The sequence below is a fragment of the Lemur catta genome, chromosome 12 (assembly GCF_020740605.2).
Source record: "Lemur catta isolate mLemCat1 chromosome 12, mLemCat1.pri, whole genome shotgun sequence".
Lineage (NCBI taxonomy): Eukaryota > Metazoa > Chordata > Mammalia > Primates > Lemuridae > Lemur > Lemur catta.
In genome coordinates, this window is record NC_059139.1 from 91,194,152 (window position 1) to 91,219,509 (window position 25,358).

A 25,358-nucleotide genomic window follows, 5' to 3' on the forward strand; every position below is an offset into this window, starting at 1 on the left:
TAAATATGAACCTATGTAAAGTTGTTTTACAAACGAAAAATTGTTCCATAGCTTATGAAAAAAAATCCCTTTAAGTAAATGAAAAACTATTGTTTACATAGTTAAAAATTAGTAGAAATTTCTTTTTCAATCATGAAATTCATGTTCAATCAAATATGACACTGATAAAGAATAAGACCAAATCATCATCTCTATATTATGGTGTTGGAAGAAAGACATTCCTCATTTTAGATTTTTAAAAAATTAAGCATTAAGAAAACTTAAACTCTAAAGGTGGTAAAGGAAGGATCAGGATTAGTTAATGTTTTCAAATAGAAGAAACATAACTTTGCCCATGGCTTTCCCCACTGTCTTAAGGCTGAAGCTGCAAAGAGCTGATAAATGTCAACCTTTCAAATCCTATTCTCCAATTTTTCTTCTATGTTCAAACCATACATAGATAGTTTTCTTACACTGTTAACTCAGTGTGAAAGGCTGAACCTGCCCTAAGTATATGATTAAAGAAATTGAAGCTTTTGAGATAAATTTTTGAGCAGTACCAACTTTCTGTACTGAACAGAATTTATTTCACTTAAATGCATTCACTTTTAGAGCATTCTCTAGTGATTTCCCCCAAAGTATCTCATGTAAAGCAAGTTTTCCCAAGTATAGGCTCAGTGGTTTGGGACTAATGGCCCAAAGGACAAGAAAATTCACAGCTTGTTGTTTCATACATAAAATATGCAAAGGCTTGAATCTTACCCAAGCACACACGGCCAGTTCCATCCAACGTGAGGCCTTCAGGGCACTCACAGTGAAAAGATCCTTTGCTGTTGACACAGCGTCCATTTGGACAAACGCCAGGAAACACCTCACACTCATTAACATCTGCAGGGAGATGCAGCAAGCAGAGGGATAAAGATGTTACAAATAGAAAAAGCAGGTGTAGCTTTACTTCCTGTATAGCATATTCAATCGGCAATACAATGTGGATTATTACTTGAGTTAAGCAGAAATATTCCACAGCCCAGCCACCCGCTTTCCTAGGCACCAGCTGTGAAAATGACGGCAGCCTGGCCCGTCCATAAAACACAGCCCAGACTTGCTTCCTCGCCAGTCGTTCTGGGCCTTAACGGCTGGTGATGTCCTGATGAAATTTACCCAGTTGCACAAAGAGGAGAAACGGGAAACTCCAAACTGTTTTCTAAGAGTATTATGCTAAAGCATTTTTTGATTACTTTGAGCATTCTTATTGAAATGTCAAGGTTTTTGAAAATGATAAATATCTCCCAAGTAGCACAGTGACTACTGCTCTAAAGATTTACAATATCATACGGGAATACACTCACCCTCACAAGTAACACCTTTAATCCTGGCAAACCCTCTTGGGCAAGCTGTGTCTGTAAGAGGAACAGGACACATTTTTACTTGATTATGAAAGAAAATACAACTGTCTTGAGCTCAAGAAACAGTATAATGAAATCTAAATGGAACTAAATGAAAACCACAAGGTAGGGTTTTACAGCCCGAGAACTTCAGTGTCCTTACTTCAATTCAGGAGGGCACTTGGCTTGCAGTGGTAACTCCACTGGTGTTGACTCATATTGAGATTCTCAAAATTTTTCCTATAATTCCTTTCTGCTCTCACATTGACAACTGAATTACAAGTAAACAAAATATTAAAGGGAAAGTCATCATGTCCTATAGGAACACATGCAAACAAGGATACTGGAGGATACAGACAGTTACCCAGCAGATAGATTCTAGCTGATTCTTCTCCTTGTATGAAATACTTAGGTCTGCTTACAGTACTGGCATAAACCAAATACACGTTTCAAGAAGTGAAAATACTTAGCTAGAGAAGATAACATTTTAGTGAGGGTCAAGATCTTATGGGCAAGATTCTCACTGAGAAAACACAGAGTGAAGAAGGTGCCCCTGTGGAGGAAGAAGTTCTCCAAGGAGCAGCCCCGAAGCCCTCAGCCCGGCCCCTACCTAGCTCGCACCGCTCGCAGGGGCTCCCCCAGGCAGCTCCGAGTGTGGAGCAGCACTCAGATTTCAGGGTGGCTCCGTTAATGTTCACCTCACAGCGGTTGTCCTGGATGTTGAGCCAACACGTCCCTTTCAGGCTGTCTGAAAAGGAATAGGAAAGGGTGGGGACTCGACTATGTATACCAAAGGCATGTGTTATGGTATTTAAAAAAAAAGAAAAAAAAAAGAGGACATTAAAAAAAACTTTTAACAGTATATTCTTTGAACATACTTCCATGTATATGCATTCAGATATGGTATGTTATTAATACATGCATGTAAATCAAGTATTTGTACTATATATATATCTCTCACATGACATGGTAATTGATATAATTGCACCTACTGATATTCTAGGAGGAGCTGCTGTTGCCCAATATTTTACGCTGGTACTTAGAAACACGTTGCTTTGCTATGATAAGACCATTACGTGTGTAAAAATTTAGCCCAGAAGGGCTAAACTGATGGCTGCTACACTCATAATTTAGTTCTAACTTCCCACACCTGACTGGCACCACGACCACACAAGGCTGGTTAGCGAGAGTTTATGGGGGTCAGGTAGGCCAGTCTGTTATCAGCTTTTCACAACAGTGCATTGTTTCTGTTTGAAGTGGAATTTGTGAACATAGCTTGACAGTATTTTTTAACACTGTCTGCTTAACAGTCCATCATGTCAAAGACGACCAAGGGAATACTGAAGGAAGAAAACAGATTTTTTAATAAGGATTGGAAATTGCAATATTATCTTGCTTCTGCTAAAAAATAAGATGATTTGCTTGCTTTGTGATACTGCTTGCTTTGTGATACTATTATCAACATTAAAGAAATTCAATGTTCATCAGCATATAACACTCATAAGGACCATAAACATTTTAAATTAGAGGGAGAGGTGCAAAAAGTTGTATTGCAGAAATTAAAAGATGAAAAGCAAAAGCAAGACAATTCTTTCAAGCAGCAATAAGACCTGGACATAATGCCACTGGAGCAACTTATAAAGTAGCTTATATACTCAGGACAAAAGGGAAGCCATTCAGTGATGCAGAAATTGTGAAAGAATGCATTGTCCAAGTTGTAGGATGCTTAGACCCGGATAACATTTCAAAGCACAAACAACTGCCTCTTTCAAGGAGAACCATAACTAACCAGCAGCATTAATTAGCCTTCAACTTAACAGAACAACTTCATGCAATACTTCAAAAGGAAAATATATATTATTCAATCACTTTGGATGAATCAATTGATACTACTGACTCAGCACAGGTTTTATACTTCATTTGGGTCGTAACAGAAGATTTTCTTTGCTATGAAGAGTTACTTGTTTGGGGCACTTTTGCAAATAGAACCAAAGGAATAAATATTTTCAACAACTTTCAAGATAAATGTCGTGAAGTTGGACTGAATTTGGTAAAGTTAGTGAGTGTATGTACAGATGGTGCACCTTCCATGACAGGAAAACATGGAACGTTTATTGCACAGCTTTAAAAAGTATTAATAGATCCAGATGCTCTCATTTCTTTTTATTGTATCTTGTATCAGCAAAATCTCTGTGCTATGGCTACTACTTTCAGTGACACTTTCCAGCAAGGAGTTATAAGTATTGTTAACTACATTCATGCAAATGCAACATGACATCATCAGTTTCATAACATGCTAAAGTTAAATGATGAGGTATTCAGTGTGGATTTGCCATATCATTCTAAAGTGCACTGGCTATTGCAGGGACAGGTGTTAGCAAAATTTTATATCTGCAAGAACAGATAGTTAAATGTTAAGAAGAACAGAATCAGCAATATGAATTATTGAAAGAAGATTTCTATAGGAATGCAGCATTTCTGGGTGATATCATATCAAATCAAAATGATTTGAATATTTCTTTGCAAGGTCAAACTAAGTCTGTATGTGATAAGTGGCAAAAAAAATCCAAGATCTTCTTCAAAGGAAATTTTGGATGAACATTTTCCCCAGTTAGCAAAGGTCACTGATGAGCAGGATGACATACGCCAATCATTTGAAGAATATACAGCTGTTATAGACCTATTAATTGGAGAATACAATGAAAGGTTCACTGACTTTGAGAATCATGACATCACACTCAAATTAGCATTTCAGCCTCACCTTATTGATATCACCAAGGCACCTAAAGAACTACAGATGGAATTGATTGAGCTCTCAGTACATGACATTTTAAAGTCATTGATGCTAAGAAAGTTCCAACTGAAATATGCAAAAATGCAGAATACTCACCCACACCTTTGGCAACACTCCTGAAAACTGTTTTCTTGCTTTTCAACCTCTTATTGTTGTGAATCTACACTCTCCTGCCTAACCCAAGTGAAGACACCCGTAAGGTCACAGATGACTGATACCCATCTAGAGGATCAACTGAAACTGTGGACCTCCATGCTGCAACCAAATATTCAAATGCGTTCCAACAAAAAGCAGACACAACAAACTCATTAAAAGGTTAGTTAACTTTAAAATTAACAAATAGTTTTCATTTTTTGAAATTATTAAGTACATAGTTAGCATTTTACAAAATAATGCACATTTTTAAGTGTATCTAATTGAAGTTTCCTGAATGTGGCCATCTTTGATTACAGCTAAATTAATGTGGCCTTCCAACATGAAAAGCTTCCCTAACTCTGACTGGACTAATTGCTGATTTATCAGATTTATCACCTTGGTTGTTGTCATTTTAAGTAAGATATATTGTAATAGTCATTGCAAAGATTTATTAAGGGAGTGACAGGCACTATTCTAAAGGCTTTCTATGATTTAAAATGACCCTATGAGTTATGTACAATTTGCAGATGAGAAAACTGAGGCACAAAGAAGTCAACTAACTTGCTCAAGGTTACCCAACTTGTAGAGTGACAGCATCAAGATTCAAACCCACACAGTCCCTCACTCTCTAACACCATGTTACTTTAGGTTGCTAACTGCATCAACGTTTAAAAGTGACAAATCTATTGGTAGACACCTCCCCCGGCCTCCATCTCTCTCTCTCTCTCTCTCTCTCTTTCTCTCTCTCGGTGACTGTTGTGTGCTCACATGCACACACACAACACACACAATACAGATGTAGATGAACAGTCAGGTGTTAGTTAAAAATGCTGAAGAAAATGAAGCAGGGTAAGCAGCTTGAGGGTGTAACAGGGAGAAAAAGCCTGCTATTTCATCTAGGATGGTCAGAAGTCCTGACTTATAATGTGACATCTGAATAGACACACAAGGCAAACAAACAAACCCTGAAACCTGGTGGAAGAACATTCCAGCCAGAGAGATCAGTGCAGTGGACTTCGGATGAGCACACGTCTGACACACAGGAGTGAGAGGTAGGCAGTGTGGCTCAGGTGGAGGGGTGGGAGGTAGAGGAAGGGAGACACAGTCACAGCAGGACAGAGACCATGAGGGGAGCACAGGCTTTGGCAAGAACCCCAGCTTTCACTCTGAGTGAAATGAGAAGCCAAGGTTTTATAGACAGGTTCCTAGACAAAGAATGACATGCTCGGACTAAATTTTAAAGAGATCACCTGGTGGCTACAGTTTGATGGTTCTATGTAGTCCAGACTGGTTTCCCTCATCTTGGGAGTACGGCTGCCCTCTGTTCTCAACACGCACGCACATTCAAGGGCAGTGACCTCCCTGTTGCCAAATCCAGTAATTTATTCTCGTTCCTCATCTGAGATTATTAGCAGTGTTTGGCACAGTTCATTACTCACTGCGTCTCAAGAAATTTTGTGTTTTGGGCTTCCCAGGCACAAAGGCCTTCTTCTCCTTTCACTTTTCTGGTAGGGTAGATGGCAGAGTAGCAAATGAGGGAAAAAAACGCAAGAAAGAGGCTAGAGTAAGAATCAGGAAAAGAAATGATGGTGACCTGGATTCTGGGTTGGTGGTTGTGGTAAGAGGGGGTTGAAATTTGGATAAAATTCAAGTACAGTCAGTAGGCTTTGCTGATGAATCCCATGTGCAGTTTGAGAAAAAGCCATCTAGGATGATGCCAAGGTTTCAGCGGGTGGCAAATGGAAGAACAGATTTGCCATTTGCCGAGGTGGAAATGTTCTAGGAGACACAGGTTCAAGCCAGGAGATAGGAATTTGGTTTTAGATTATGTCAAGTTTGCAATGGCAATTAGACATGCAAGTGGAGACACCGTGTAGACAGTCAGAAATACAAATGCAGAGGGTTGCAGCTGGAGCAGTGACTGTGAGAGACAATGTAGAGGCCATCAGGGATGAGAGCAGGCAGAGAAGCGGAGAGGTCCAAGAACTGACCCGTGGAAACTACAGACTGAAGGGCAGGAGGAGACGGAAAACTTAGCAAAGGAAGCTGAAAATATAGGCCAGAAAAGTAAAAGGAGGAGAAGGCAGTTGTGCCTGGGAAGCCAAAAACAGTGTAATGCAGGAAAGATTAATCAAATTGATTGTTCTATTACATTAGGTCATATCAACCAGAGTACAATAGTCTTTCTAAGCAGTTTGCAAAATAGTTTGAGATTAATTTATAGTTAGGAAGTTTGAAGAACAGATTCTAACTCCTTAAATATTCTTAGTATCCAACTAATTGATACATAATCTAAATTAATTTTAAATGAGTAATTACATCATGCAACTTTTATTCGGTTAAGAAGTTAAGAAACCTGACCCCTATGAAGAGAAGGCTGTGTGCTAACCACCCCCAACAGCCACCGCCAGTCCTATTAAACAAACAGTCATAATTTTTCCTATGTATATTTTACTATTTATTAATCCTTTTCTCAACTAGAATTCTCTTTTTAATACAAAGTAGATAAAACAATGTCTACAATTTAAAAATATTAGGTAAACTGCATTCTAGACTGGGTTATTCAAATTTGATCATAATGAATGAAGACACATACACACTGGCTGAGAAAAATATGGTGGTGTTTAGTTGCTGGCAATTGGAAGAATGACATAATGACTTGGGAGTAAAAAGTCTTTTTTCTTCTTTTATTAATAAATATAAAGACAAAAGGCCAAAATAATAGAAGCCTATATGATGAAATAAAAACTAAGATATCTTTGATGCTCAAGTGGCATACAGATTTGGTTTTCTGAGACATTAATTGACTAATGCTGAATTCATTTCCTTTGTATAATAAAATGACTCCATCTCAATTGGAAACTGTGGCTTAGCAAAAATATTTCTGCCTTACAGGATCCAACTCACCCCCAACCCAGAATTCTATAAGAAAAAAATTAATGCCCCAGGCAGACAGCAGTCTGTTTACTAATGCAGAGAGCGGGGCACGGCTCGCATTCCCCGCTGCACCTCACTGGGAAATGAAGAGCTGGCGTGTCCAAGGGGAAGGTTTTCATTGATAATTTGGACTTGGTCATTTCTCTTCATCTAACAAATAAGCACTCTAGTGTCCAGCTAAATATGGTTAACATCAGACATAATACTGAAAATACTATTGTCTTTGGCAAATATGAAATTGAAAATTCATTTTGGCTAGACAACAAACAGAAACTGCCAGTTTATTTGGCACCACGTAAAAATGAAATATCTTATTTGGAATATATATTCAGTTCACCATAAACGTGAGTATTAGCTAATGATGTGGGCTGTGTATGCCCAGCGAATGGAGCCACAGACACTAGAAGCAGGAAAAGTCACTGGGACAGTTTTTCCCATTCACATGCTGAACTTTTCCTTACAGTAATAGATCGGAATATCCCCTTTGATATTCCTCCTATGTCATTATTAAGAACTGATCTTAAACGTTTTGAGAAATATGAGAAGATGTTAGTTTAGAAGTTTTGAAATCTTTCTCCCTAGAAATTTCCCAAAGCAAGAAAACAGTTCTTTTCTCTTCCTTGGAGCCCATCAATTCTTGATTGATGGGAGAAAGGAAAAAATAATAAATTCCCTCTATGTGTTTAAAAGCTTCAAATTCTTGTCCTCCTAACTGAATCCAAATTTTATCGCATTTTTGTTTACCATAGAAGGTTGTTTGTAAAAAGCATGCAGTAGAGATTTGATTGTATTGATGCCTATGGCATTTTCAGGGTAAAGAATATACATATGTGTGTGGTATGGAAATGCTTATAACTTCCAGCATAATTTGTATACTGATATGAAAGAAAGATTTCTAGAATCTAACAAAATTTAAGCGGCTGCTTAGTTTATACTATTATGTTCACTCCTATCTTGATACCAAGAGCAAACAATTTAATGTAACTCCTGATTATCGGCTTCTTGTAATCATGTTCTGTTTTTGCCCACAGTAGGGCCTGAGGTGTGCGCCCATCTTTGCAGGGGAGCTGAGACATCAGCACCACGTGTGGATCTTACCAATGCAGATCAATCCCGTGGAGCTGAGTCTGCTGCCAGGCGAACACTCGCAGTTGAAAGACCCAAGGTTGTTCCTGCAGGCCCCATTGACACAGGGGTTGCTTTCACATTCATTTACATCTACAATCCAGAAGGAAAAGATTCTGTTAGAACTGCCATGTGTTTCTGGAAAATATTATTCCAACAAGCTATGCTATGCCAGAATGTCTGGTAAAGTTGGCTCGTGTAATTGTACCACGGCCGTAGGGGGCACAGAGTGAATGGGGAACAGAGACGCGCATTTTACGGCGCACACACACCTACAGGACCCGGACTCGGTGGGACCACAGGGGTCAGCCTATTGGGACAGGGGTCAGGACGTGCTGCTTCAATACATTATTACAACTTCACATAAATGGGATTAGTTTTCCTCCCATAATAAGATGTAATTCCAGGCGCAACATGCTGTGCACAAAGGCTGATTGTTTCTGTCATTTGTGGTTCTGTGAGGCTTTGACGAATTAAAAAAAAAAAAGTCTATCTTAGAAGCAAAATGTCACAGTGCTGGCTTCATTTCCAAACTCTTGGGTACAAATGAGGAAATAGGGACTGAAACTCTCATACTGGGTACAGAATTCTCCTCTAGTCCCTATCCACCTTCCTCTCTCTTTAGCTGTTCACATTTATATGTTTGGTCTGCTTAGTTTTTCCAAACACAACCAATTTTGGTAAAATAAAAATTGGAAAAACGTGATGAAATATAAGTAATTGCTTTAAATAGGCCTCTACAATTGTTAATTTGAACCCTAAATCAAATCTGGTACCATAATCTAAACAATTCCTGTTGATGGTCAGAAGTAAACACAACTGCAGTGTACCTACACTCCCAGGTGGTGACCAGCGAAAATGTCGACCCTGTACAGTTAAATAGTTTGACACGTGAGTTAATGAAAAATAAATACAAGCTTCAGGTACAGTACCAGAAACAGTATCAATGACACCTTCAGTGTAAATTCAGCCAGTTTAAAGAACTGGCACACAGATTACTTTCTCTACTTCGTTAATTATCTGAAACAGGTCAACATACCTCAAGGCATTTCATGTTGAACACTAGGCTTTCTGAGTTCACAAGAATACCTTTCTTCCTCGCTAAACATTTGTGTTTATAATAAAACATTTACTATATTGAGGAAAACATGTAAATAAATAACTAGAAGACTGCAATGCTTACTCTTGAATGTCTCATGTCAAATATAAACTAAATTAATCCTGAAAGATCAGGGCTCACAGCTGATTTTCAAGTCAGTGGACTTGAAATGTCAATTTAAAAATCAACGTGGAAAACAAGTACACTCCTTTTTTGCTACTTCAACATTCCTGAAGAAGCACCCAGATGCTAATTTAATTATTGAAATAGAAATTATTTGAGGAAATATGAATGCATTTTGCTTTCAGGTTGTTGAAGTGAGAAAACCTCTTAGAAGAAAATATAGGAACAGGTTTTGTAAATGTAGCACAGATTTCTAATGGAAACATCTATCCCACAGTATTGAATTTTTTTCATAAAAACACAATGTAAAAAAGGAACTAGATAACTAGAAAAGCAAATAACTAATCTGAGGACAGACCATATATAATTCTCCAACTCTCTTATTAATTTCATTTGTAAGAAGCCTGAAAAAAAGAAAAATGTCACTATCTTGTGTTTTTTTAAAAATCCCCATTTTAAATTAAGCAATTATGAACTCAAAAACTATAAACACGTAAAATGACAACTACAAATATCAACCATTTAGTTTTCCTTTAAATAAAATGTTTTTATGTTATAAATGTCATGGAACCAGGAATTGAAACAGTTCACTGTACATTCCTGGAAATAAACTTCAAAGCACATCTGGTTTACATTGAACTACTTATGTCACTGGAAACACAATCTAAACCACAGTGCTTGCTGTAAAAAGTTTAACTTTCACAGACTCTCAGAGCTCGAACAAAAAAATTAAAATAAAGCTTTTGTAACTTCAGTCTGAAATACAGAGAAACTTTACTCTCTTTACTATCACTGCTATTTGTTATATATTTAAAATTGCCTGTTGAAAACATAAACGTCAAACAAAATTAGCAAATGTAGCAAATATATACAGAGAAAGCTAAAATCCACAATGAATCTGCTAATAATTCCCTGTCTAGTCTTTGGAAATTAGTTAAGGAAGAATAGAATGAAGAAAGCTGCTTCAGACAGACAAATTTACTGTTTGAATGCAATGGTGGAAACAAGGAAGTGACCCAAAGGAAAAAGAGATCAGTGGCCTTCAGGTCTATTTTTTGCAAAGCACTTAATAAAATGCAAATAACATAACGGTGTGAAAAAACGTGTAGAAATAATAGCTATTTGGTTAGGTTTCCCATGATAAATCATTTTTATTTCCTTGAATGTTGTAAGGCTGGAGCCAAAATAGTTGTCTATCATTTCTTTTTTATTTATGTAGCATAAACTTCTATAAATGCCAGATACAAAATACTTTTCATACTAAGAAAAGGCTCAGATTTATCAAGAACATGTACCATTTGAACAAAATAGGTGAAGATCACTGTAACACTCACTGCTGCCTGACTTGGTATTAATGTGCCTTAATTATTGGCACCCAACCTTATGCTGTTAAACACCATTGGCTCCTACTTGTCTTAATTGTTCATGTAAGCAGGTGGGTCTCTGACTTTTATTTCTTTGGTATTTCAGCTCTCAGTACCTTTCTATTCATCTTACTTGTTAAAATGGAGAAAATATGCTATAAATAATCATTGACAATTCAGTGTATACAGCAAACAGAATCAGACACCATCTGTTTAGTTCCCCATTATGGGTCTCTCTAACAATAACAACAAAGGGTATTGTCTTGTGGACAGGCAACCGAGTCCTAATAATCACCAGCTTCCTAGTTGAATCGAGACGACATTCTAAGCCTCTTTTGCTTTCAAAGTTTCCCGAGATTTAATAAAAGTTAAACTTTCAACAGACAATAGAAAAAATGGATAAAGGGCAGTGAGAAGAAAGTGTAGAATAAATACAAAAACTTTTGAAATCCCTTCTCCCAGCCCTCCAAAAAAATTACGGAGGAAGTACGGCTAGAATACTTTTTCACAAAGTATGTTTTTCAGAACAATGTTGAAGAATAACAGGTGTAAGAAGTGGGAGGAGGATCTAGAAAACAGAGACTCTGTAGTCTTTGAGAACTCTGAGTTGGTTTAAAACAGAGCTCTCGAAACCTATAGAAGGATAATCCAAACCTCCTGCTCAGGTACGGAGATAATGCATTTTCAAGTGCTTTAACTGGGAACAGGTGAGTGCTCCTCTTGGAGGAGTCCTGCAAAGATGCTGGACAGTGGGGCAAACAGTTACCAGAACTAAATTTAGAAAAGGGAGACCTCATGCTGAGGTGCTCTTTTCTTTTCTTTTTTTTCCTTTAGGCTAATTTCAGTGGTGCCTCCAATTCAACCCAAACTTAGCACTGCTCACTGCAATTGCATTTCATTGACCTCAGCAGTCATTGTGTTTTGGCATTTTGTTCAATAGTCCTAACTTGTTTCTGTTCACAAGAATGCTTTGAAGTTAACAGTAAGCTGAAGACAGAATGTCAACATCTTTTTGTATGATATTACTATTGCCGTTTTCTTGGCTTTGGAATCACTGAGAAACAAATACTTTAAGAGATAAAGAAAAGGCTATTGCACAATAATTAAAGATGGAATCTTTTTTATTTTTCATTTCCTATTTGGAAGTAGTAATTGGATTTGAGACTATTAGGGGACCTTCTGTAGGCCCACACAGCGAGACTTCCAACAGGAACAATGACTAGTAGTCATACAATAGATTATTTTAAAATGCACAGCCCTTTGATCAAGATGTAAAAACATAACTGAATGCACTCATTGCTTATCCAGTATCTCACTGAAAATAAGGACTTCCCTGGCATTTAACTCATTCATGTAAATTCCACTGCAGAAAAATGTGGCTAAAAGAAAAGGAAAAGGTTTTTAAACACTGACTTATGATCTATAAGCCCACATGACAACTTTTAAATCATCAAATGCAAAGGAAAATTTTCTTAGACTATGAATTTAACTAAAATGACCATTTTTAGTTAGGCCCCAAATATTTTCTGAGCTAACCTCTGGGGGATATCAATCATTTCATAAATAATATGCCTAATATTTAACTTTGCCACTACATTTCAGATTCCTAGGTTAATGTGTCAGAGTGGTTTTAAAAAGGATAAGACAAAGTAAACAAAAATATGACATTATATTTCAGCAAGCAAAATATGGCTCCTTCCATTTTTTTCCACTTCAAAATGTTTGTTCCAAATGTTTGTTGATATTTTATCTGAGTGGGATAAAACTGATGGTGTTTGTAAACTGCATTAGGTGCATGGTATTTCTAAAGCCGGCAGATTAGCGGAAAGAGAGTATAAAATAAAGAAAATGCTTTAACAAAATTCTTTTTACTACATTGCTTCTTCACTGTCATTGATGCTTATACACCCCTAGGAACTCACTGTTCACAACTAAGGCAAGGAAGACAGCGCTCACCTTCACAGGTCTCTGTCTCCGTCCTGAACACATATCCAGGTGGGCAGGTGCAGCTGTAACTTCCCGGTGTGTTCCGGCACAATCCGTTGTCACAAAGAAGTCTGTTCACCAAGCACTCATCGATGTCTGAGAGCAACCATTGGGGGACAGGAGATACACATGCTTACATATGTATCGCAGTGACCAGCAATGTTTAATTCTTGTTATTTGTTTTTCCCCTCATCTTTCTCTCTGACTTAGTCTTCTTCATTGATTCATTTATTTTTGTTGACACATAACATTTTACATGTTTAAGGGGCACATGACATTTTGCTACATGCATACAATGTGCAGTGATCAGGTCAGAGCACTGAGGTGTTCATCACTTTGAGTGTTTATCATTTCTATGTTGCTCAGGACAATTCAAGAGTTAGTCTCGTAGTACTCCACCACATTCCTTCATCCTTAGCAAAAGATATTCAGTTGTATTCAGAAGGGACATTCTTATGCTGGTGGCTACTTGTGAGAGGAGGTGAAGCCCTGGACAGCACTTGCTAGTCGGAAAGGGCACACTACTACTCTGTTCTCTTTCATTTGCTTTTTGTCCTGAATGGTGTTATAGTAGATGTATTTTTTCTTTTTTTCTTTGTAAAAACTTATGTTTTAAAGCACTGATGAAACATATCAAAAGGTTAGACTCATTTGCTTACACACTTTTTTATGTATCAAAAAGTAACAGATAGTATTTTTTACTTTTTTCCTGATTAAAATTCTAAAAAGAATGCATTAAACAGAAGTTACACAAAAAATATTCACTAAACTTTTTCTACTATGTTTTTATCTCAGAAACTAGCTGTTTCTGAGGTAACTAGTGGAAAATTAATTATGTAATTTGTATATTCCTCTAGCAGTCTAGACTAGCCTAGAGCATATCATGTAAACCTCTGGTTTAAGAAGTTCACATTGAGTTTTATCTTCGTATCTACAGTCTTGTTCTTGTAAACTTAGTTAATGACAGAAATAAAAATTCTAGTTTGGAGTGAATAGTTCCTTTCACTTAAAGTTATATTTTTCAATGTTGCACATAACAGCTGTCCCTTATTAAACAATATACTGACACAGTGAAGATCTGGGAACTAGATATCAGAAAAACATCTCCTATAATTCCATCACCACTGATAATATTATCTTTTATGTTTTATCTGATCTTTTTCTCTTTAGATGTTAGGTTTTTCCTCCAATTCCAGATCATGTTATTTTAAAAATTAACATTATGCTTTAAGGATTGCCATAATTTTTCCTATGATTGTACAACAGGTGTACAAATCGTGACTGCATCACTATTTTCTTATCCATTTTTCCATGCTATAGATTGAATTGTGTTCCTCAAAAAACATATGCCGAGGTCCCAACCCTCAGTGTCTCAGCATGTGACCTTATTCGGAAATAAGGTTTTTATAGAAGTAATCAAGTTATAATGGGGTCATTATGGTAGGTTGTAATCCCGTATGACTGGTGTTCATGTAAAAAGTAGACATTTGGATGTAGAGGCAGATACACACAGAGGGAAGATGGAGAGAAGACACCCAGGGAGAAGAGGCCGTGTGGCTGGAGCAGGGCACCGACAAGCCTGGGGATGTCAAGGATGGCACCAGAAACTAGAAGAGGAAAGGAAGGATTCTCCCCCCCTGTGGCCATCAGAGAGCATGGTCCTAATGATACCTTGATTTGGGACTTCCAGCCTCCCCGACTGTGAAACAGTAAATTTCTGTTGTTTTAAGAGACTTAGTTTTGGGTACTTTGTTGTGGCAGCCCTAGCAAACTAAAACACTCTGTTACTGAAAACTGGCTTCACTTTTATTTTTAAAATTTAGTTTTGGTTTTTCTCAAAATCATGTACACACCTACTTCAAAGAGTAGGCATGGCCCATGTTCAGTGTGTGAATGCTCACCGAACCTTCCTGTTTTCAGTAGGGTACCCACGTTTTCAACAGTACTTAGAAGCTAATCTGGAAGTGACTTTGCTACTGGTGAATAAAAGCTGGCCTGGCTTGCATATTTTACAAATGCTCAATAATTTTTGGTTGGTGCTCTTTCCTGCTGGTATAAAATCTATTTTGTTATGAGTACACAATGCTAATATAGCTTTATATATCCATCTGTATGTGTCTTCAACTTAAGATCAAATGAGTATGTTCAAGAATAAAAACCATTACCAGAAACACAGAAAAATGTATTTCTTTCTAATCATAATCACAACACTTGATTGTAAAAGTCATCAGTGATTAGTTGTAAAAATTATCTGTCATCAATAATGATAGATTCGACGACATTCATTTTATAAAAGTAGATTCAAGAGCTCTATGGGAAAATCTAGATTCTTCTCAAATTCTGGAATATATGAACTAATAGAAAACAATGAAACATTGTCAAGCCTCCTCATCCTCCTCCCCTCCCTTTTGTTAAACTAAATTGCATAGCTGAGTTTTTCCCAAATATTCTCTTATAAATTAAAAAAGGAAATATCTTTGTCTCAGTTATGTTTAGATACGTTGTAGTAACTGGTTGTTTCTTTATAAAGTCAAACTTCTTGCAACCTGTAACACTTTATTTTCTTAACTTACTATTATCCATACTGCCCTGTTAAATCTGAAGTCAATATCTTAGTGAAAAGTTAGAGGATCAGGATATATGCAGGAAAACAATAGGTTCATAACTGAGTATGTGTTTATTCGTTAGGGAAAAGAATCTTTTAATACTAAATACAGTAGCACCACAAAGAAGTCTGTTACTATGCAACAAAATTTGTTTTACTCTGATATTTTTATATTAATGTATACTATGAAGGAATGAAGAGAAAACTGTAAGATCTCCAGTTTTAGTCATTTCTTTGTATTTTTACATCTCTAAGTTATGGGATTAAACTACATGAAAGGCTCTTGTATACATACAATAAATAACTTACCAAGACAGTTTCTTCCAGAGGCATCTGGTTCATAGCCACTGTTGCAGTTACAGCGGTAACTACCACGTAAGTTTTCACAAATTCCATTGGCACATATGTCAGGATCCAAAGCACACTCATTGATATCTGCATTAGATATTGAAAGTTTAATGATCCCAGACATCTTATTTTTTGTTGATAAATGCAGGCCTAATAAAGCTTATTCAACATATGAAGTGTTTAAGTCTGCAAACCCACAATCTGCCTGCCTTTCAGAAAGGAAAAGGACATGAAAATAAGGAGTAAGAGAATAAAACTGAGAGACACAGGACGCTTCACCAGTAAATCAAAAGAAAAATGAAAGGAGCTGGCAGGAATTCAAAGAATTAAGCCATGTAATATGCCTGTATTTACGATAAAATTAATAAAGAAAATTTATAGCCTCCTGGCTCAAAATCCAAAGGAAAATTCAACTTGATAGGTATTACAACTATCTAATCAAAAGGTGGAGATTTATTAGGGTGGCCTATATAATTTTATGGTCCCTGAAGGCACAGAACATTTCTATTTTATTATCATTTGTTTGTAGTCAACTAAGTAATATGATACTTAATAAGTGTTTCTCATTGCTGATAAGTTGAAATTAATACGGAGGATACTTTAAACATGGAAGCTTCAGCACATGATGTTTTACAGCGAGCCATGAACGTGACTCTTCTCTGTCACCCATGGCAGTGGGTGCACTTGTGGGCTGATGTGCTTGTATGAATGACCAAGTGGATTCTAACAGGTGGCTGGTTCTGTTGGGAGGCCACACTGACAAGGAATAAATTTTGTTACTTGTATATAATGCACAGTGATCAGGTCAGGGTATTTAGGAAGTTCATCACCCGAGTACAACACATTTTTGCTAAGTATGTTCATCCTACTCTGCTATTAAATGTTGAATTTATTCCTTCTATCTGACCCTATGCTTCTGCCCTTTAACCCACTTCTCTTCATCTTGCCCCTCCCCCACTCACCCTTCCCAGTCTCTATTAACTATCTTTCCACTCTCTGCCTCCATGTGATCAAATTTTAGCTCCTACATAACAGTGAGAACATCCCATATTTGTCTTTTCGTGCAAGGCTTCTTTAACATAATGACCTCCAGTTCCATCCATGTTGCTGCAAATGACATGATTTCATTCTTTTTTATGGCTGGACAGTATTCCATTGTGTATATATATTGCAATTTCTTTATTCCTTTATCCAATGAGGAACACTTAGGCTGATTCTGTACCTTGTCTATTGTGAATAGTGCTGCAATAAACATGCAAGTGCAAGTATTTCTTTGATGTCTTGATTTCTTTTCTTTTGGGTAGATAGATGCCCAGTAGAGAGACTGTTAGATTGAATGGTAATTCTATTTTTAGTTTTTTGAGAAGTCTCTGTACTGTTTTCCATAGTGGCTGTGCTACTATGCTTAAATTTTGATGCTAGTGTTTTTAAGAATTTAAAAGACCTTCTTAAATACTCCAGAAATATCTCTCATTCTATACTTTGGAAGAACATCCCTGTAAAAGTTTATTCTTTACTCTGGTTTCGAATATATTCATTGTAAAGATTCAACATTACTGACATCTACAATTTGTCTAAAGCCTTCTCAAATACAAAAGAAGAAGAATATATACATAAAGTGAACATTAACAGCACCTTACAGTTTTATTTAAAATACAGATGAATCTATTATGTATAATAAGCTATAAAATAACTTGAAAATTATAAACACATATGTACTTAAATGTTCAAGACTCCATATTGGAATTTTGTTAACCATAATACTAAATTTAAAATAAGAGAATTTTAATGAATCTTACTTATTTAGTTGCACAGAAACATTTTATAATATTATTCTTAGGCATGAATATCCTTAACAGATTATTTTAGGACAGTATATACTGAACTTGATCCACATCAAATACCTCTTAAGACAGTTTTTTTCTAACCCTATCTGCATCATTATTTAATATTTTCTCCTAAAATTGACTCCTATTTTTTTTAACCTAAACACCAGCTCTAGCCTCTTCATAGGCAATGGTATCCATAAAATCATGGGTGTAGTTTGTTAATGACAATTTTAACAATGCACGTTTAACAGATAAAAATTTATTCAAGATGAAAAATGAACATCTACATACTTAATTATCATCTAGCTTATAACCATTGCTCTAGAAGATAATTTACCTTACTATTTTACATTAGTATATTTTCATATCAAATATAATCATATTAATATTATAATTACAAAGCTATAGAATTATATCATATTAAAAGACTGAGAATTGAATACAGTTACCTCTTCCATCCACAGTGATACCTACTCCACTACTACAAAGGCCATGGAATTCAGCTGTGTGATAAAAGTAAAGAGAAAAATTAAAAACTCTAAACTATACTTCTTCTATATACAAGCCACATAACTACAGAACTATTATACAGAAGAATTATGTGCATTAATTTTTAAAATAAAAAAATTACCAGTTTCTAGCACATAATTATTATTAGAACTCTGAAATCACAGATAAGCATAAAAAAGTAACTAAAAATCACTTATAATCATCATCCTGAATATCATTAATTTATTAATAAATATTATCAACATTTTTTATATATGGAAACCTTAAAAAAATCTAAATTATATTACAGAGGTTGCTTTTTACCTTTGTTTTTTCTCTCAATAATAAAATAATAACAGCCAAAACTTATGGTACTTCTTGCACACCTGGTATTGTTCCAGTGTTTTACATCTAACACTTTATTTAATCTTCCTGATAACACAACCTAGGTACTATTGTTTTCTCTCTTTTATAACTAAGAAAATTGGAACACAGAGAAGTGCAGTAACTTGCCCAAGGTCAGAGAAGTTGAAAGTGAGGAAGCAGGTATGGCTCAGGTAATCTATCACAGACATGTCATGTTGATGTCCCATTTGATAGACTACTGAATATTTTTTTCTCAATACGTGGAAGTACCACATTTATTCAATCAATTTCTTACTGATGAAATTAGGTTCATCCAACTTTTAGCAACTACCACAAATAATGTGAAGTTTAATTATATCACTAGAATAATCTCTCCGACAAAAAACTACTCAAAGTTTATGCCCCTTTCAAGGCTTTTGATAATCCTCACCTCCTTAAATGCCTCAGATTACCCTTCCATCAGCAGTATAGAAGAGTACCCATTTTTGTATACCCTCACTATCACTGAGAAAAACAATCATCTAGACTTTACCAATCTGATAAACAAAAATGGCACCTTATTTTAACTTTTTTTAATTTTAGAGAGAGTGGGTATCTTTTTATATGGTAATCTTCCATTTGCATTTCTACTTTGTGAAATCCTGTTTGTGTGCATTGTACTTTGTTTATAGAGGATTTCAACTTTCCTTATTGATTAATGTCAATGCCGTAAAGATTAAGGAATGATACATGAAAATATTTTTCCAGTTTACATGTGTATTTTACTCTCTGATGTCTGCTTTAAAAGTCCTTTACCATTATAAAATAACAAAAAATTTATCTATTCCACATGAAAATTATTTTAATGTAGAGACATAACTTCACATTTTATTCCAAAAGTCATCAACAATATTCATTACTTAGATCATTTTTTCTGCACTGTTCTAAGATGCCATCTTTATTATACTCCACATCCCTGTTTATATCCAGGTCTGTTTCTAGATTCATTTTATTAGTTCACTTCCATTTTTTTTTCTAGTCTTACACCAATTTTTATACTTCTTTCATACTATGCATAATTCAGTTTAGTATATTTTAGTGCAAGATTCCCTTCATTACCTTTCTTTAAAAAAAGTCATACTCAGTAATTTTTCTAGATGTAGCAAACAATTTTTTTCAGGTTTGAAGAATCCATTTAGGATTTTCAGGGGAATTACAAACCATTTTCTTTGCGGGAATGACTTTCTCCATCTTCCATGTGGAAAGTTCTTATTTCTTTTATTCAAGACCAAACTAAATGTGCCCCCTTTAAGGCACTAATCATGGTAAACTGTAATTTGTATGTTTGCTGCCTATATTTTCAAATACTTCCAACTTTAAGGAGAAACAGAGACTGTGTTTATTTTTGGATCCCTACTGTACTTACAGGTATTCAAAACAGGTTTAGTGAAAGTATGAATTAACAAGAGTCAATCTCATCAACCTGAGAGTCTGGAACTACTGATAGACTGCAGCCGGAGACCATTTGGTATCAAGATTTAAAAAATAAAATCAGATCCTCACGCATTTATAACCTTGAAAGTGGCAAGTAAATTTTAGGCTATTTATCTTCACAATAACATCACAGATCAAGGAACTTGAGGCTAATGTATTCATGTAAAAAAATCTGTTGTAACAATCGTAACTATATCAGCAAACACATTTTCCTATTCACCATGAGTTCTCTCTCTGCCTAGAGATCATCCGTGAACACAAGCCAATCTCCTTATCATATACTTCACATGTCAGTATAGAATTGAATTTCTTTTCTTCAATTAAAAATAACGACAAAAAGCTTCAGAGCTGATGTACTCTTTGGCCAACTATGTAATGTTGCATTTCTAGATGCTTTATGAGGTGTGAGACTGGCCCATTTAACTACCTGAGTTTTTAGCAGGGCATGGCTGGCAGGGCTCTCCAAAACCATAGTCTGGGTTGGCACAGCAGCATTCGGACTTGGTCACTGCTCCGGGGAAAGGACGGACACACACTCCCTTCTTGATCCCACCATAGCAGGTACTGCGCATGTGAGTATCTAAAGGAGACAGAAGAACAATGACTTAAGATAGTGACAGAGACAAAGACTTCAAAACTCAAGGCTTCTTTTAACCTAAGTGTCCACTAGATTGGAAGCTTCTAGAGGGCACCTGCCACTTTTATTTTGCACCTTTAGCAACTAACAGGGTTAGAAAATTAACAAATGTTTGTTGAGTGAAGGAAAGAATGGATGCATATCACCAACTCTTATTTTTTTTTTCCTCCAAGAAGTTCTATGAGCTACACAGGTATTCATCATCCCACTTATCCTCACGGGCCTTTCACTGAAGCGAGGGTATTTCCAGTTATAAACAACACTTTGAGCTCTATCTCATCACTGGCTATACTATACTCAGAATGACACTTATTATTTCTATTTTGGAAGTTCTTGTGAACAACGAAATATTATACAATGAAGTTAAGCTACCTTGAGGTGTCTCTCCTTGGGCGTGAGATTTCTTACTTCCACTGTCTGAGTTAGGACGCCTTTCCTTTCAATCCCCAGGATACTGCTTATGACTGTTAATCTCAGATGCTCAATAAATCCAGTTATAAAAATAATAACTACCACTATGTGTCGTTGGCATTGTGCTAGTTGCTTTACAGACATTGTCTCATTGAACAGTCAGGTCAACAACTCTGGAGGATAGTGGTCATTACCCACATTTCACAGATGAGGAAGATGAGCTATGAATAGAGCTATGTAAGTAGCTTGAAGTCCTTGAATATCCAGTGCCTGAGTTGGGATTCAGACAAGGCTTGTGTGACTTACAAAATTCTTCCTCTTTCCACTATGTCATGCTACATCCCAAAGCAGCATATCCGACTTAGTTCTCTCACTCTCAATTCTCATGCAATATACTACAACTTTATGAAACAGTAAAGGGTGAACTATAAAAAACTCAGATCATCATAAAGGCTAGAGAAGCAGGACGATGTTTAAGCAGTATACCGACATGGTAATTTCATCAGTGATAACCCCTATTATTCTTCACAACTTGTTGGAAATAATTTTATCTGCTTGTTACGTAAAATGAGTCATCTTACACGATTTCTTAGGATCTGGGGTGTTTCTGGATAAAAGAATGTGATTTATGGTTGCATTAAAAAATGAGATATGTGTGTGTTCAAATGGAAGAGGGCCACGGGATTCACCACCCCCTCCACTGAGGAGTCAACTTGGAGACCTTTTCTGATTCTGCCATGGCTGAGTTTGGTAGAGTTCGCTCTGAGTTACACACAAATGCAGGGCTTGACGCAAAGACAAATTTGCACAAATACAACATAGTTCATGATTTCCGCTATGATTTTTGTGAGTTCTTTGGACTCAAAAAATTAGCAATTAATCTCAGAAGCCATAGAGGAATGGTCAAAATTATTTCTGTTTTCATAGTAAGAACATATGCCATGAACAATTTTTAGAAGCATGCAGTTAAAAGGCCTATGGAACTTACTGGAAGAGTGAGACACATTACATGCTGGTTTTTATTTCAGGTTAACTAATGTGTTTACAGTACCCAATACCAGAAGTTCCATGAAAGAGAAAGTAATGAAATCTATGTATGGATTTTGGGGACATAAGTTGTCCTACGATCAGAGCCTCATGGGATGATCTTACATAACTTATATACCACGTTCTTCATTCATTAAATAGGATAAAGTTTTTACAGTAAATGAAAGTATATTTTTTAAGCATTAAGCACAGTGCCCAGGACACACAGAAAACACCCCCAGAAAATGGTGCCACCTTATTTCTCTCTTCTGTCTTTAGTGAGGACAGTGACCTCTTCCCGTTCAAAGACCTCAGAATGGAAACCTAGTTCACAGAACACTATTCAAATGTAATTAAGCCACCGTTCACAGGTGGATAGGAGAAGAGGACCAACACCACAGCACCATTAGAATGTGCTCATAGGAATGCCCTGGTGGGGGATCAGACCTAAATGCTAAGGTATTTCTTTTTCATATGTTATCAAATTTCTGCATGTCTTTTCTTTCTTAAAAAAATGGAATTGTTTTAGAACTTTCTCAAGTAATTAGTAGATTCTACACATCATTGGTAAAATATGTATGGATGCAAAATGCTAATTTTATTTTATTCTTTCTTTAGTATCAATTTTTTTATTACTAAGCAGCAAATAGATATGATGCCACTATTTCTAATTTAATACAAAAATAATAACGGTGATGGTTAACTTATTGGGCATTTGCTATGTGCCAGACACTGTTCAAAGCTTTATACAGATAAAGTGTCTAATATTAACTGATCTAATCCTAAGAATAGCTATAGAGCAAAGGAGGCACAGAGAGGTAATGCATCCTGCCCAAGGCCACACAGCTAGTAAGGAGCAGAACTGCGATGAAGAAAAGAAAATTAACCTTTAACTGGCAGAAATGTTCATAAAGATGTTGACATATACTTAAACCAATGCAACAGGATGTTAACAAGGAAATTTAAGGTGAAATCCTATAAATATCAAATAACAAGGTGAATTTTGAGACCGCACCCTAAAGGAAGCAGATATCAGAAAATTAGTTACCTGATTCTTAAACCCTTCGCAACATTGAGGATACAAATAGTTGAAGAGAGGATTTTTTTGAGGAGCACTTTTTTTTTTGGTGGGAGCTGGGCTGAGTTGGGACTGCTTCCCCCTTGGCATCCGATTAAGAGAACAGAGCCTGACGGAGCAGCTGCAGAGCTTTGTGCCCACTCCGACCCCGGGCTCAACAAGCAAAGACCAGAGGCTGCCGGTCCTACTGCAGGGGGAAAAGAGTGGAGCAGTGTGGGGTGAGATGACAGCACAAAGGACGCTGTGTCCTATGGACGGGAAGTGGGTCACATTAAGACGGGGTTCCAGGACGACCACATGGAGGGTGACGAGACGCCACCAGCGGAAGCCTCTGTGAAGAGGCCTGCTGAATGGGCGATCAGGGGTGGGACGAGGAGTGGCCCAGGAGAAAAACGCGAGGTCTGTGACTCAGGCAGGGCAGTGAATGCCTCTGAAGGACTCACAAAATTGCCCACAAGGAACAAGGTGGCTTAAACATCTGCAAACACCAGCAATCTTGAAGCCAGTCTAGGATAATATCAGTAATAAAATAACTTCTTTGTTCCATCTTCTAAAACCCTCTCCTCCTCCACTCTGACCCTGGAAGAATGAGGAACCTTCTTATTTAAGATTCGAGCTTGGAAGAGAAGCTGTAACTTAAAATCCAGTTCAAAGTACTAATTATTATAAGGTACGGGTATTCTAAAATTTCTAAATTCAGATTATTTTCATTACATAAAGTCATCGTAAAATTTTTTTATTACCTAAAAATATTCAGTAAAGTTACGGGGCGGCTTGAGTTTCCTTTCTTACTTATTGAGTACACAGCCCCCATTGAATAAATTTAAAAATTAATTTTAAAAGAATGGGAAGAACAAAAATACAGTTGCCTTTTGTTTATAACCTGCTTGTGAGTCATATCTTGTCAACATACTAGTTAAAATCATAGCTTAATTTTCTGAAAATAAAAAAATCTTAATATCTAGAGAAATAAAAAATGAATATACAAAAAACAGATTTAATACAATGTTAATCCTAATAATCATTCATAGTAGTGACTCTAAGCCTCACTAACAATCAGTGGACCTAAAGAGTGACACCACGGCATTAGACATGAATAAAACACAGCTAGCACATTATAGGAACAGCAACATAGGATTTTATACATGACGAACAATGTTTTGATTTTAAGAAGTATAAGTGACTACAGTAATGAAGAACTGGAGAGGGCTTTCTGATAATTTCTGATGTGTTTCCCAGATGTGGACAAGAGAATGAATTTTTTTGTGTTTGAACACTGAATTCCTAACAACTACTTATATGTTGGTCGCTTAAAAGAAAAATAGTTTCTCCCTCAAAAGTTGCCTTTGTACTCACTGTCGATTTCAACAGGATCATTTAGGTTAAGGAAAAAAGCAACCAAGTGTATTAAAGTGACTGAAAATATTCTGGCTCTGTAAGCAGGAAGAAGCTACATTCTTTTAGTTGCTGTATTTGAAATATCCCTGAACAAAGTGCTGACAACCTGGCAGGGTGAAATAAATCCTATATTGGATAGAGTGGATGAATTTAAGTGAATGGATTATTTCCATCTGCTGATTCTTCATATTTTTTTCCTTTTGGAATTCAAATGTTTTGATTCTCATAGGTAAGAGTGAAATATTAACAACTATGTCTAAGAATTTCATATCTCTCAAATACTTAAACCACTAAGTATTTCTAAGTTTTACCATACAACCTGAAAAATAGAGGGTGAACAAAGGCTAATTAACTCTAGAAGTCTCACAAAAGCATTTCAAAGAGAAATTTGCATTAATTAACTGCATTAAATTTTACAACTTACTCTGTGATCCTTGTCATTAGATCACATTGTTCGGGTGCTGAAATGCCAACGACATTTCTGTTTTGCCTGCCTCTTCAAAGCTGACACCTGGTAATTCTGATTGATTTTCATGAAATCCATTTGCAAAGTATCCAAGAGGAATCTGAATGGCTTAGAATAAAATATATATTCTTTCTCATACTCTTGCCTTGTTTCTACAATGAATTGCATGGTGATGAGTTATAACTAAAAACATTTCTAGCTTTGAGGTAAGCCCAAGTTCTATGGCATTAGTTATTTGCATTTTACATTTTTGTTTGGGTAAAAGCAAGAGTTTGCTTAAATATGGTTATAATCTCCATTTCATG

General features: G+C 36.2%; 1 protein-coding gene across 1 annotated transcript in view; it reads right to left on the reverse strand.

The window, feature by feature from the left end:
• FBN2 (fibrillin 2) overlaps positions 1 to 25,358 on the reverse strand; it is a 257,674-nt gene that overhangs the window by 77,217 nt on the left and 155,099 nt on the right. The window contains exons 16-23 of the mRNA XM_045565793.1: positions 20,465 to 20,617; positions 18,159 to 18,212; positions 15,842 to 15,967; positions 12,898 to 13,023; positions 8,329 to 8,448; positions 1,975 to 2,112; positions 1,329 to 1,379; positions 742 to 867 (exon numbers count right to left, since the gene is read on the reverse strand). Of these exons, the coding sequence (XP_045421749.1) occupies positions 742 to 867; positions 1,329 to 1,379; positions 1,975 to 2,112; positions 8,329 to 8,448; positions 12,898 to 13,023; positions 15,842 to 15,967; positions 18,159 to 18,212; positions 20,465 to 20,617 (894 nt within the window). The remainder of the gene's footprint in view (positions 1 to 741; positions 868 to 1,328; positions 1,380 to 1,974; positions 2,113 to 8,328; positions 8,449 to 12,897; positions 13,024 to 15,841; positions 15,968 to 18,158; positions 18,213 to 20,464; positions 20,618 to 25,358) is intronic.